Raw genomic sequence first — 12,395 nt, forward strand, 5'->3', positions numbered from 1 at the left:
CATTACCCTCTGGCGCCATTTCGGCGGCCTCCCGTACCGCTCCTTGGCCCAGAGAGGCCCTTCGGGACAATACTTCGGTGTCGTCCGTGGCGATAGGCGGGGAGGCTCGCGGAGGCGACTCGCTCTCCATCATCCCCGGATCCAAAGAATTCCCCTCCGATGATTGTTGGGGGAGATCACAGGCTAGACTGCACCGAAAGGTGTGTTAGATTACAATCATAAAGATTGGTCATATGAAAGGCACCCTCGTATACTTACGACGCGCCGAGGGGCTTCGGCCTAGGGTGCCACTCGGGGATGGCTTCAGCATCCGAATCCGAGCCGTCCGGGAGGGATATTTTCCCCCTCTTCGGCGCCTCCGCCTCTGGGTCTACAGAGGCCACCCTTTTCTTCTTCCTCCGCTTCGGGGGAGAATTGCTCTCTTCCTCCTCCTCCTCTTCATCTTCCTCATGGGAGGAATGAGTTTCGGTCTCTCCGGACGCTGCGTCCGAAGAACCTTTACGGCGGAGGCCACCTTTGGCCTCCTTGCTTTTCTTCTTTGCCTTCTTCTCTGGCGCTTGATAGGGCGCCGGGACCAGCATCCTCGTTAATAGAGGATCAGCTGGGTTTTCGGGGAGTGGAGCCGGACACCTGATCCGCTCCGCCTTCTTGGTCTAGCCCTGTTTAAGAGGATGGAATTCTCAGTGCACCCCCTTTCTTTGATTTATGAACTAAGTTATGTTCGGAAATTTAGTACTTACCGGGGAGACTGGATGATTGCAATCAAGGCCAATTTCCTCGGACATCTGTGGCCACGATTTTTGAGTCTTGAAGAGCAGCTTCCAGATTGCTTCGTGTGTCGTGCCGAAGAATCTCTGCAGGGTCCGCAACCCTTTCGGATTGAACTCCCACATGCGGAGAGGCCGGCGTTTGCAGGGAAGGGTTCGGTGGATGAGCATCACTTGGATCACGTCAGTGAGGCTGGTGTCCTTGTCTATGATACTTTTGATGCGCTTTTGTAGCTTCGACACCTCGTCGGATGATCCCCGGTCCAGACCCTTGTTGGTGCACAATGCAAGCCGCAGCGGGGGTCCGGATCTGAAAGCAGGAGCGGCCGCCCATTTGGTGCCGCGGGGTTCGGTGATGTAGAACCACTCCTGCTGCCATGTCTTGACGGTCTCCATGAAGGCCCCTCTGGGCCAGGCAATGTTGGGGAGTTTGCTCACCATGGCGCCGCCGCAATCCGCGTGCTCTCCGTCGACCACCTTCGGCTTCACGTTGAAAGCCTTGAGCCACATGCCGAAGTGTGGGGGGTGCAGAGGAATGCCTCGCACACGACGATGAATGCCGAGATGTGGAGGAAGGAGTTCAGGGCTAGATCGTGAAAATATAGCCCGTAATAGAACATGAGACCGCGAACGAATGGGTGGAGAGGAAACCCCGGTCCGCGGAGGAAATGAGGGATGAATACAACCCTCTCACTGGGCTCCGGAGTGGGAATGACTTGCTCTTTGGCAGGGAACCTGTGTTGGATTTCCGCTGTCAAGTATCTCGCCTCACGGACCTCCTTGATGTCCTTCTCCGTTACAGAGGAAGCCATCCACTTGCCCTGCGTGCTGGATCCGGACATGGATGGAGTGTTTGATGGGGACGGAAAAGATTGAAACTTGGGCGCTAGAGCTCAAGGGCGGATGGGCTGAGGAAGAAGAAGGCGTGGGGTAAAAAGATGGATCCTTATCCTCCTATAAAGACAGTGAATATCAAGTGTCCCCCTCACAAGTCCAGATGGCAACGAGGACGAAACCCATCGGGTTTTACCTTCCCAAATCCATCCCCACGAGAAAATCGCAAACCCGTCCCCGTCCCCACCACCGTGCGCGGGGCTAGTTTTCCGCCCGTCCCCTAAACCCATCGGGTTTCGGGGAACCCACAAGAAAATCAAAATATTTAAACAAACATAGTGGCGACAAAGAATAACATTTTAACAGCAAAATAAGCACATTTCAGTAGCATAACTAGAGCAAATTTCAACAAAAAACAACCCGACTTGGGACGTGAAGAGGCCACCATTGAGTTCGTCACCGGTGGCGACGCCCTTTCTCCAGATCAGACCGGCGGCAGGGGAGAAGACGTGGAGGGAGGAGGCTCGCCGGCGAAGATCGTGGTCGGCGGATCTTGCGAGATGGGATCGAGCCAGGCGGCGCCTGGGGTCCTAGGTTTAGGGTTAGGTATTATGTGGGAGAGAGAGATGAGGGCCCGAGCGAGGGGGAAAGGAGCGGGCGATACTGGTTGTTTGGCCTTCGACACTAGGGGGTGGGGGGGCTCGGTAGTTTTGGGTTGGGCCGCGCAGGAGCACTGGTTGGTAAAAAATGTATTTTGCCGGGTTTACCGAGTTTCGGGTTCGGGGACTACCGAAACGGGTGCAAACCCACAAAACGTGTCGGGTTGTATAATGTGCCCAACAACAACCCCGCGGGGATGAAAAGACGCCCATCCCCGTCCCCTAATAGGGTAAAAACCCACGGGGACGCGGGTTTCGGGGCCCCGTTGCCATCTTGACTCACAAGCCTTAAAACCCGCCTATTCCCAAGGGGTCGTGCAAACGGCACGGTTGGATTACCCAAACCCGTATTGATGAGAATCCCGCAATAAGGGGACACGATCTCTGCTTTGACAAGACGTGTCAATGAAGACCGCGCCTCGAAACACGAAGCGGGAGGCTAAAAACGGTTTGAAATAATAATAAGGCCAGAACATAACATCTCGCCCAAAAAGCTGTCGGTAGAAATGACTTATTTTGTTTAAGTATTTCACCCTTATGGTTCAGGGTTTTAACTACTGTACAGAGCCGGATATAGTTCTTTTTTCAGCTGCTTTGGAGTATTCGAAGGAGGAACCCGCCTTGCAATGCCGAAGAAAATCTGCGCGACGGACACATCGTCATTGAAGCCTGGTTCAGGGGCTACTGAGGGAGTCCTGAATTAGGGGGTCCCCGGGCGCCCGAGCTATGCGACATGGGCCGTGAAGATACAAGATAGAAGGCCTTCCCCCGTGCCCGAATGGGACTCTCCTTTGCATGGATAGCAAGCTCTAGCGTTCGGATATGAAGTTTCATTTCTCTGTAAGCCGACTCTGTACAACCCTAGGCCCCTCCGGTGTCTATATAAACCGAAGGGTTTAGTCCGTAGGGGCGATCATAATCATACAGGCTAGACATCTAGGGTTTAGCCATTACGATCTCGAGGTAGATCAACTCTTGTAACCCCTATACTCATCAAAGTCAATCAAGCAGTAAGTAGGGTGTTACCTCCATTAAGAGGGCCCGAACCTGGGTAAACATCGTGTCCCCTGCCTTCGGTTACCTTCGATCCTCAGATGCACAGTTCGGGACCCCCTACCCGAGATCGGCCGATTTTGACACCGACATGCGGCCCCACATGGCGGCTGGAGGTAGAAGGGGGTCACTGGCGGTGAGAAATGTGGAGAGTGGGGGTGGGGAATTGCGTAGCTCGGCGGCGGAGAGAGGCCGCAGTTGGTCCACTTCCTCGCTCCGCGCTTCCTCGCGTCGTCCGACCGGACGCGCCGCTCGCGCTCGAGGTCGCTGCCGTCGCCGGATCTGCTGTCGGAGCTGCGTCCGGAGCTCCACATGCGGCCACACATGGCGGCTGGAGGCGGAAGGGGGTCACCGGCTGCGAGAAATGTGGAGAGGGGGGTCCGCGGCAAAAAAAATTACGGGTCGGACGAGTATGCAGGCTTTGTTCTGGCCGGGAAATTGGGCCGAGCTCGCATGCGGGCTCTGTTCTGGCCAAAAAATTGGGACGAACCTGCATACTCGCCGGAATTTTGCAGGTTGACGGCTTTTGCGGGATCTGCTAGAGTTGCTCTAACATACAATACAATGTGTTGAAGATGCCCTAAAGTTTCTTCTATAAAAATATACCTTCATCCTGGATGGTCTCGTCTTTCTAAAAGAATGGTGTTCGGCCGTCCTGCCAGTAGCACAGCATCTACCTAACGCCGGTCAGACCAACTAACAAATGGAAACGCGCTCGCAAAGAACTTGCCTCGAGTCCTCCTCCATCCATCCATCTAACAAAAAGAAATCATGTGCTCCTTTCTCCTACTATGAAATCAAGAAGGTTGTTGACCACGCACGTTTGCCATGTGGGTGCCAGCTAGAGCTCTAACAAAGTCGATCAACAGCCATATACAGTATATGTGTGCATCTCCGACTAGGACATGTCCATGCCCATCCGTAGCTAAAGCTCGTGTTTTCGCGCCACCAATCCATATCCAGCTCAACGACGTGCTCCGTAGTACGAGTACGTATACAATACAATCTGTCGAGATCAGAGCTAGCCAGGTCAACCGTGCCACAAGAGAACGCCAGGCCAGTCAGTCCGGCCAACAAACAACACGCCTCGCTTCCTCCTCCTCCTAGCATCCATCCGATTCCGAGCTCGCAACAAACCAACGATTAGCCATATACATCTCCGCCGCAGCTAGCTCGTCGTCGTCACACGCACAGGTGATAGACACGCTGATCTCGAGCTCGCAGCGTCCACGATCCAGGTCAGAACTCCATTGGAGCCAGCCAGCTCTTCTTTCCATAGACCTAGGATGGCCGCCATAGGCGCCTTCTTCTCGGGACAGGTCAACCGCGTCAAGGACGTGGCCAACCAGCAGCAGGCGCTGACCAGGCGCCAATCCGCCTCGGGCCAGGACTTCCCGGGGTCGGGGCACCGCCCGGCCGACCGCAAGACGTGGATGGCGGAGCTGGGGCCGGAGCGGCTGCGCGTGCACCAGGTGGTGTGGCCAGGCACCCACAACTCCGCCACCGCCGAGATCGGCGTCCCCTTCGTCACCCGCCCCTTCGCGCAGTGCCAGTCGCTCTCCGTCTACCACCAGCTCGCCACGGGCTGCCGCCTCCTCGACGTCCGCGTGCAGAAGGACCGCCGCGTCTGCCACGGCCCGCTCGTCGCGAGCTACACCGTCGACGTCGTCATCGACGACGTGCGGCGCTTCCTGTCCGAGACCGCCTCAGAGGTGCTCGTCCTCGAGGTGCGCACCGAGTTCGGCCACGAGGACCCGCCGGAGTTCGCCAAGTACCTCGTGGAGCGGCTGGGCGAGCACCTGATCCCGCAGGACGAGGCAGTGTTCCGCAAGACCATAGCCGAGCTGCTGCCGCGGCGGGTGATCTGCGTGTGGAAGCCGCGCAACTCGCCGGCGCCGGCGCGCGGCGGGCCGCTGTGGAGCGGCGGGTACCTGAGGGACAACTGGATCAACACGGACCTGCCGGAGAAGAAGTTCGACGGCAACCTCGCGTCCCTAGCGCAGCAGCCCGACCCGGCGGCCGCACGGAGGTTCCTCTACCGGGTGGAGAACACGCTGACGCCGCAGACCGACAACCCGGTGCTGCTCGTCGAGCCGGTCACGCGGCGCATCCACCGCTTCGCGCGCTTCTTCATCGCCCAGGCCTTCGCCAGGGGCCTCGGCGGCAAGCTGCAGGTCTTCTCCACCGACTTCATCGACGGCGACTTCGTCGACGCCTGCGCCGGCGTCACCAAGGCCCGCGTCGACGGCGCCGCGTGAGAGTCAAAGGCATGCATGGGGTAGGCCGGGGCGGCTACGCAGGGTGTGGTAAATTTCTAGTGTGTTGGCGTGATGGCGTCCATCTGAACGTGATGCCGTATTGCCCTTGTATGTTCTTGTTTGTGTGTACATAGTGAAGCGATGATGAACTATGTGTCGACTCTTCTTTTGTTTACAAAAAAAAAAATACTTTTCAACCTTGCTCTCAACTATGAAGATACATTGGCAAGTCGCAACTGCACTAAAAATCAAATGAATGGCATGTAAATGCTCTTCACCCTGCTCAACGTGCTACAGTGTATAGGGATGTCATTTAATTTGAAGATTGTGGTATTTGATTGATTGTCAACATATTCATCAACATACAAAAGCAATACAATACATTGTAGGCAAAGATAATGTAGCCTCTAGTAGATTGAGAATATGTTAGTACAAGTGGGAAAGTTTTAAAAAATGCATTAGGCCACCATTAGAGAGGCAGCTAATTCCAGTAGGCAGGCCTCATGACGGGCTCAAAAAACGAAAAGGAGTGGCTACTCTCGGGTGTAGTACTACACCAGAGTTAGCAAAAGATTGAAAAAATGTGATCAAACATTGTCCAAAAAATCTAAACTTTTGGGACATGAAACATTATCAGATGTGTGAGGTTCTTGCAAAATTTCATCTAAAAATAATATATGAGGAGGTCTCACCAAAAATAACAAAACCACTGCTCAAACAATGCACAAAACTTTCAGCGATGATTTTGTTTTTTTCGGCGAGAGCTCATCGGAAGTTATTTTTGGATGAAACTTGGCAAGAACCTCAAATATATGATAAAGTTTGATGTAGCAAAATTTCAGATTTTTTGGATTTCGTTTGATAAAGTTTTTTCAAAGTTTTTGCTAACTCGGGTGTACTATAGCCGAGAGTAGAAAATCCAGTCTCCAAAATAAAATACGCCAGGCATGTGACCTACACAAATCCATTGAACTGTAAAGATTGTCGTAGAACAGGTAGCAGAGTAGGGGCAGAAGTACAACCTGTATGCAGTCAGACAGAGGGATGGATTTCAAAAGGCTAAAATAAAATTGGTTGACACTCAAGTCTGCTATCAACAAAGAGAAACAAGCTATGACATAAGTCGAAACAAATATCAAAAGGTTGAAGTATAATACTCTAGCTTGTCCCTCGTCAAGTTAGTGCTAGATAGATCCATTTGAGAGACAAATTTGGGACAAGCTTTTTCAGAAGGAGGTAGTAGTATATTTTTAAAAGGGCGTCCACTAAATTTGCTATGACTAACCTTGGTCTCGTTGTCTTGCTGTCGATGCTGGCTCTGAACCTGTAGGTATTGTTTTGGTTGTACTAGTAATAGTAGCAGCAGCGGGTGCAGCTTCAGCACTTTGCGTTGTCATGCAAGCTGCTTCATTTTCAGTAGTTGAGGTAGTGCATTCCCGCCCACCACATGTCAAGGCATCTGAGAATCATACTTAAATCACCCAGAAGAACATATGCAACTCTTTTTTTTCCAGTTGAATCGAACAAGCATAAAGGTTGATGTCTCGCAGTTGCACTCGCATCCGTGCCATGTGAACTTGTACGTATTATTCAAAGATCGACTGAGTGCAAATAAAAATAGGTTTGGTTTGCTTTCAACTGCTAGTATGTCACACATGGAGAGAGGCCGGAGCAGGTAGTGCCTATTCTTCATCTGAAGGAGGCATTCTCCGTCAGCACGCCTCTTCCTCGCCCAGGTCCGCGCGCGTCAGGTCAACGGTGTGTAAGTGTAGTGCATGGGGTTGCGAGGGTTGGCATTGAAGCCTTGAAGGATTCCTTTGTTGCTGGGTCCGTCATTGCGTGCAGAGTGTGGTGAATTTCCCGTGTGTTTGTCCTTGCAAATTTGTGTTTTCAAAACGCCTCCCATAACTCTGTGGCATAATGCAGGAACAGGAAGTATCCAAGTGCATGTAAAAACACGATTTGCTGGCATAACGTGTGAAGCAAAGCCGCGACATTCTTCTTGTCCATCTCCCTCTGCATACCTGCCCACGGACAGGAGAGCGCGCATGTATCAGCAGATCAACTCAGCATGGATAATATGATGATAGCTTAGTAGTGGTAATGAACCGGCAAACACGTTCAGAGGGAGTCCAGGGGATGGAACGGGTCCTTGACACCGTCCCGACCAAAGTAACTGCAGCTATGAATGAAACGTTGAATGCTCCGTATAGCCAAGATGAGGTAAAAAAGGCTCTCTTTCAGATGTTCCCCACAAAGGCACCGGGTCCGGATGGTTTCTCTGCACACTTTGTTCAGCATCATTGGGATACGTGTGGGGAGGACGTCACTAGGGCAGTTATGAGGATTGTGGAAGGAACGGAATCGGCCGAGTGCATAAACGACACTGTCCTGGTTCTTATCCCAAAGGTAAAAAATCCCACGCTTCTGTCTCAATTCCGTCCAATCAGCCTTTGTAATGTCCTATATAAGATTGCTTCGAAGGTGATAGCTAACAGATTGAAGGTAGTACTACCTGACATAATATCAGAGGAGCAGTCAGCCTTTGTGCCAGGCAGGTTGATTACAGACAACATTATCACAGCTTATGAGTGTTTGCATTTTACGAAGAGGAATAAAGCAAAGAAAAACCAGTCTTGTGCTCTTAAGCTTGACATGATGAAAGCCTACGACAGGGTGGAGTGGCAATACCTAAAAGCTATAATGCTCAAATTGGGTTTTAGCACCAGATGGGTGGAGATCGTTATGAGCCTGGTAACCACAGTGAGATTTTCTGTGTTGATCAATGGGAAGAAACTGCAACAATTTAAACCTTCAAGAGGTATCAGAAAGGGGGACCCAATATCCCCATACCTGTTCTTGCTAGCAGCAGAGGGCCTTTCGTGCCTGATAAAATCAAAAAGTGAGTCATCCAACTTAAGTGGCCTACAGGTTGCCCCTACGGCGCTACCGGTAAGCCACCTCTTATTCGCAGATGACAGCCTGCTGTTTTTCAAGGCAAATGGTATGGGTGCAAACGAGGTGCACCATGTTCTGGAAACCTATTGTCAAGCGACAGGTCAGCGCATCAACAATGCAAAATCATCGGTTTACTTTAGCAAGGGGGTCCCTGACTCGGTGAGACAAGAAATAAAGGATGTACTCAATGTACCTAATGAAACCCTCAACGAAAAGTACTTGGGTATGCCATCTGATATAGGTAGCTCTAAGAATGGTGCTTTCAAGTACCTCAAGGACCGGTTGTGGTGCAAGGTCCAGGGATGGATTGAGCGAACCATCTCCTCGGCGGGAAAGGAGGTGCTAGTCAAGTCTGTTGCTCAAAGTGTCCCGGTTTTTTCCATGTCCTGTTTCAAGTTACCAAGAGGCTTATGCGAACATATCAACATGCTTATCAGAAAGTTTTGGTGGGGGAGTAAGGAAGGGAAAAGGAAGCCTCATTGGGTATCTTGGAGAACAATGACACAACCCAAGAGCATGGGAGGCCTGGGTTTCAAAGACTTTGAGCTGTTCAATCTAGCAATGCTAGCGAAACAAGCATGGAGGTTATTACAGAATGCGGATAGCTTGAGTGCCCGTGTGTTAAAAAGCATTTATTATCCAAATGCAGACATCCTTGAGGCTGAACTAGGGGGTCACCCGAGCCAAATATGGCTTGCCATAATTGAGGAGAGAGACACACTTAAACAAGGATTGATCAAACGCATTGGTAACGGAGACTCAACAAATATATGGACACAAAATTGGCTACCCAGGGAAGGTATATTTCGGCCGTGTGGTAGTATTGCACTGGACCCACCAACCAATGTATCCGAGCTCATCATAAGCACCACAGCATCGTGGAACAGACCGTTGATTCAACAGACCTTCATGCCAATAGATGCTCAGGTTATTTTGGAAATCCCTTTGTGCACTCAGAACATACCCGACTTCTGGGCTTGGTACTACGAGAAACATGGCTCTTTTTCAGTTAGATCAGCTTACAACATGCTCGTTGCTACTAAGTTGCGAAGGGAGGCTTGGTTGGAAGGGCAGGCTGGCTCCTCTACTGTTGTTGCAGAGGCAGGAGCATGGAAAAGATTGTGGAAAACACAAGTCCCCGGGAAAATTCGCATGTTTCTTTGGCGACTCTCCAAACATTCTCTGCCAACCAACGACTTGAGAGCTCACCGTCATATGACTGACTCTGAGCAGTGTGGGTTGTGCGGATCTAGGGACTCATGGCGCCACTCATTACTGGAGTGCACAGCATCAAGGAGTGTTTGGGCCTTGATTGAGGAGGAGCTTACACATAAAATCATAGACAACACAGAGTCAAGCGCAAGACAGTGACTGTTTACACTGATGCAGTTGTTAACACATGATCAATTTGTCTTAATGGCAGTCACACTATGGTCCATATGGCATGCCCGCCAGAAAGCTATCCACGAGTCTATATTCCAGAGCCCTCGTGCTACCTACATGTTCATCACCAGATTCATGGCTGATCTTAATATCATAAAAGACAACGAGAGCAGCCGGGTCACAAACAGAGGAAGTGCACCGCCGGCTCACCGGGGGCCAAAGAAGCCACCGGCGGACTACTGCAAGATACATGTTGACGCCGGAGTCGTGACAAGAAGGGGCGGTTCAGCAGCAGCAGTATGCAGGGACGAATGGGGTAACTATCTGGGGAGCTCAGCATTAGTCCTGGACGGAGTGGTAGATCCGGCCACTCTTGAGGCTATATCATGCCGGGAAGCCTTGTCCCTGGCAGAGGACCTGGGCATTCAAAATTTCATCATCGCATCGGATTGCATGCAAGTCATTTTAGACATCAACAAGAACTCACGCGGGTCGTATGGAGCGATTATTACAGAGATAAAGCTTAGATCATCTACTTTTAATTGTACTTTTTCTTTTGAGAGTCGTGCTGTTAATTATGAAGCACATAGCTTAGCCAAGTTTTCGCTCTCTAGAGGTCCGGGACGCCACGTTTGGTTTGGCGTGTCTCACGACCAGAGATGTATCCCACACCATGTGGACTTTCATGAATAAATTTGGTTTTACCCCTCAAAAAAAAAAGTAGTGGTAATGAAAGGTCGATACCTTGCTTACACTAGCAACATCATTCTTATGGTTGGCCTTGACTTGTCATGCAACAATTTAGTTGGAGATATTCCAGTTGAAATAACATCTCTTGTTAATCTGAAGAACCTGAACATCTCCTATAATCGCTTGTCTGGTAACATCGCAGAGAAGATTGGCTTTCTTGGATCATTGGAGTCTCTCGACCTGTCATGCAATCAAATCTCCGGCGAAATTCCTTCTGGCTTCTCAGACATGACAATGTTAAGCAAGATGAACCTGTCATACAACAATCTATCAGGAAGAATTCCCACCGGGAATCAGCTGCAGACGCTCATTGATCCAGCATCATCGTACATCGGCAACAAATACCTCTGCGGGCCTCCTCTTTCGAGGAACTGTTCAGGGCCCAAGGTATTTGGAGGGGATCTTGACGAGCATCAAGCAGAGGCGAGGTTTTTCTATCTTGGCCTGGCTGCGGGATTTATCCTGGGTCTTTGGGTGGTCTTTGTTGCCTTCTTATTTTGTAAGAGATGCAGAGTTGCTTATTTCCAACTGTTTGACAAGCTACTGTGTGCCATACAAGCATTCATGGCCTGCGATTCTTCAGGCTGCCATGGAAAATTGCTGTTCCGAGGACAGAACCCTAATCAGCATTGTATCGTCATGTATTTTCTATTTTTCTTTACAACTTGCTCTTTAATCGGCTGTACCGTACTAGTATTTGATTTGGGGGCATTCCTTCAGTACTCTCTTTTTATAATCTACACCAAGAGATCAACTCTAGAGGGTTGCTACTACTGTAATGCACCATTGTAATGAGGATCCACCATCACGGACTGTTATAGATAAACATGGTATTTTCTCATCGTCAAGGGTGAAATAATTGCTTGCGTGGTTGATTCTGACTGCTGAGTGAGATGTCTGCACGGAAGGCGCGCTTCGCTGAGACTCCACTGCAGGTGTTTGTTATTTGTGTTAACTAATTATCAGCTCCACTGCAAGTTGATCAGGTACAGTGCTTGTGTTTTTGTTTGTCGTAGTAGATTGTATATGCAGAAGGCCTGTTAAGTAAGTCGTGTGTATATGGGGTGAGCTAATGAGTACTCCATTACAATACACAAGGAGAAAATCTGTTTTTTTTTTCTCAACTACAGACTTAGCCAAGGACCGGACTACATAATTGCAAAGTGGTCTATCATGTAAGGAGGTCTATCAAGTTGCATAGCGGTCTATCATGTGATTGTGAGGAGGTGTATCACAACCTACTATAATATTCGCAGTGCAGTAAAATTTGGTAGTTAGTATAGCAAAGGACAGCTTCATCTGAACTAGGTATGGTGTAGAAACTAGAAACTCTAACCAATCTGCTCTAAAAACTGAAAACTCAATGATGAATATTATGGAAGTTAGTATGCGCAAACACATATTCTATTTTATTAATTATCTTTCCTGTCGAAGTAGTTAACATGCACGTACACTTGAACATAAAGCTAGCTATGTAGCAAGTTCAGTGAAAGTATCCAACCAAGGACAGAATTCCTCCATGTGAAAATTATAAGATACAAATAGATGCTTAAGAATACAAGGGAAGAAATTTAGATCTTCACCATAGGTAAGAAACTAGAGAAGTAATAGTCATGCATCTGATGGAAAACTAAGAAATACAGTAGTTCAATAAGTTTCACTATAATTACAGAATGAGAATATAATATACCCTTGTTTCGCCTTGTATATTGTAGGGTGAAAAGTCAAGTTAT

The 12,395-nt window shown here is 49.7% G+C and overlaps 1 protein-coding gene across 1 annotated transcript; it reads left to right on the top strand.

Annotated features, from left to right (window-relative positions):
* The first annotated feature begins 4,301 nt into the window (after positions 1 to 4,301).
* On the top strand, positions 4,302 to 5,750 carry LOC119297785. The gene has a single exon (XM_037575434.1). It carries the CDS (start codon positions 4,600 to 4,602, stop codon positions 5,569 to 5,571), a length of 972 nt encoding a protein of 323 aa, XP_037431331.1. The 5' UTR covers positions 4,302 to 4,599; the 3' UTR covers positions 5,572 to 5,750.
* Positions 5,751 to 12,395: the final 6,645 nt, after the last annotated feature.

This window comes from Triticum dicoccoides, chromosome 5A (genome assembly GCF_002162155.2).
Source record: "Triticum dicoccoides isolate Atlit2015 ecotype Zavitan chromosome 5A, WEW_v2.0, whole genome shotgun sequence".
Classification (NCBI taxonomy): domain Eukaryota; kingdom Viridiplantae; phylum Streptophyta; class Magnoliopsida; order Poales; family Poaceae; genus Triticum; species Triticum dicoccoides.

Bases quoted from the DNA above. Each gene is read 5' to 3' on its own strand.
- LOC119297785 (XM_037575434.1), top strand. From the start codon at position 4,600: ATGGCCGCCATAGGCGCCTTCTTCTCGGGACAGGTCAACCGCGTCAAG.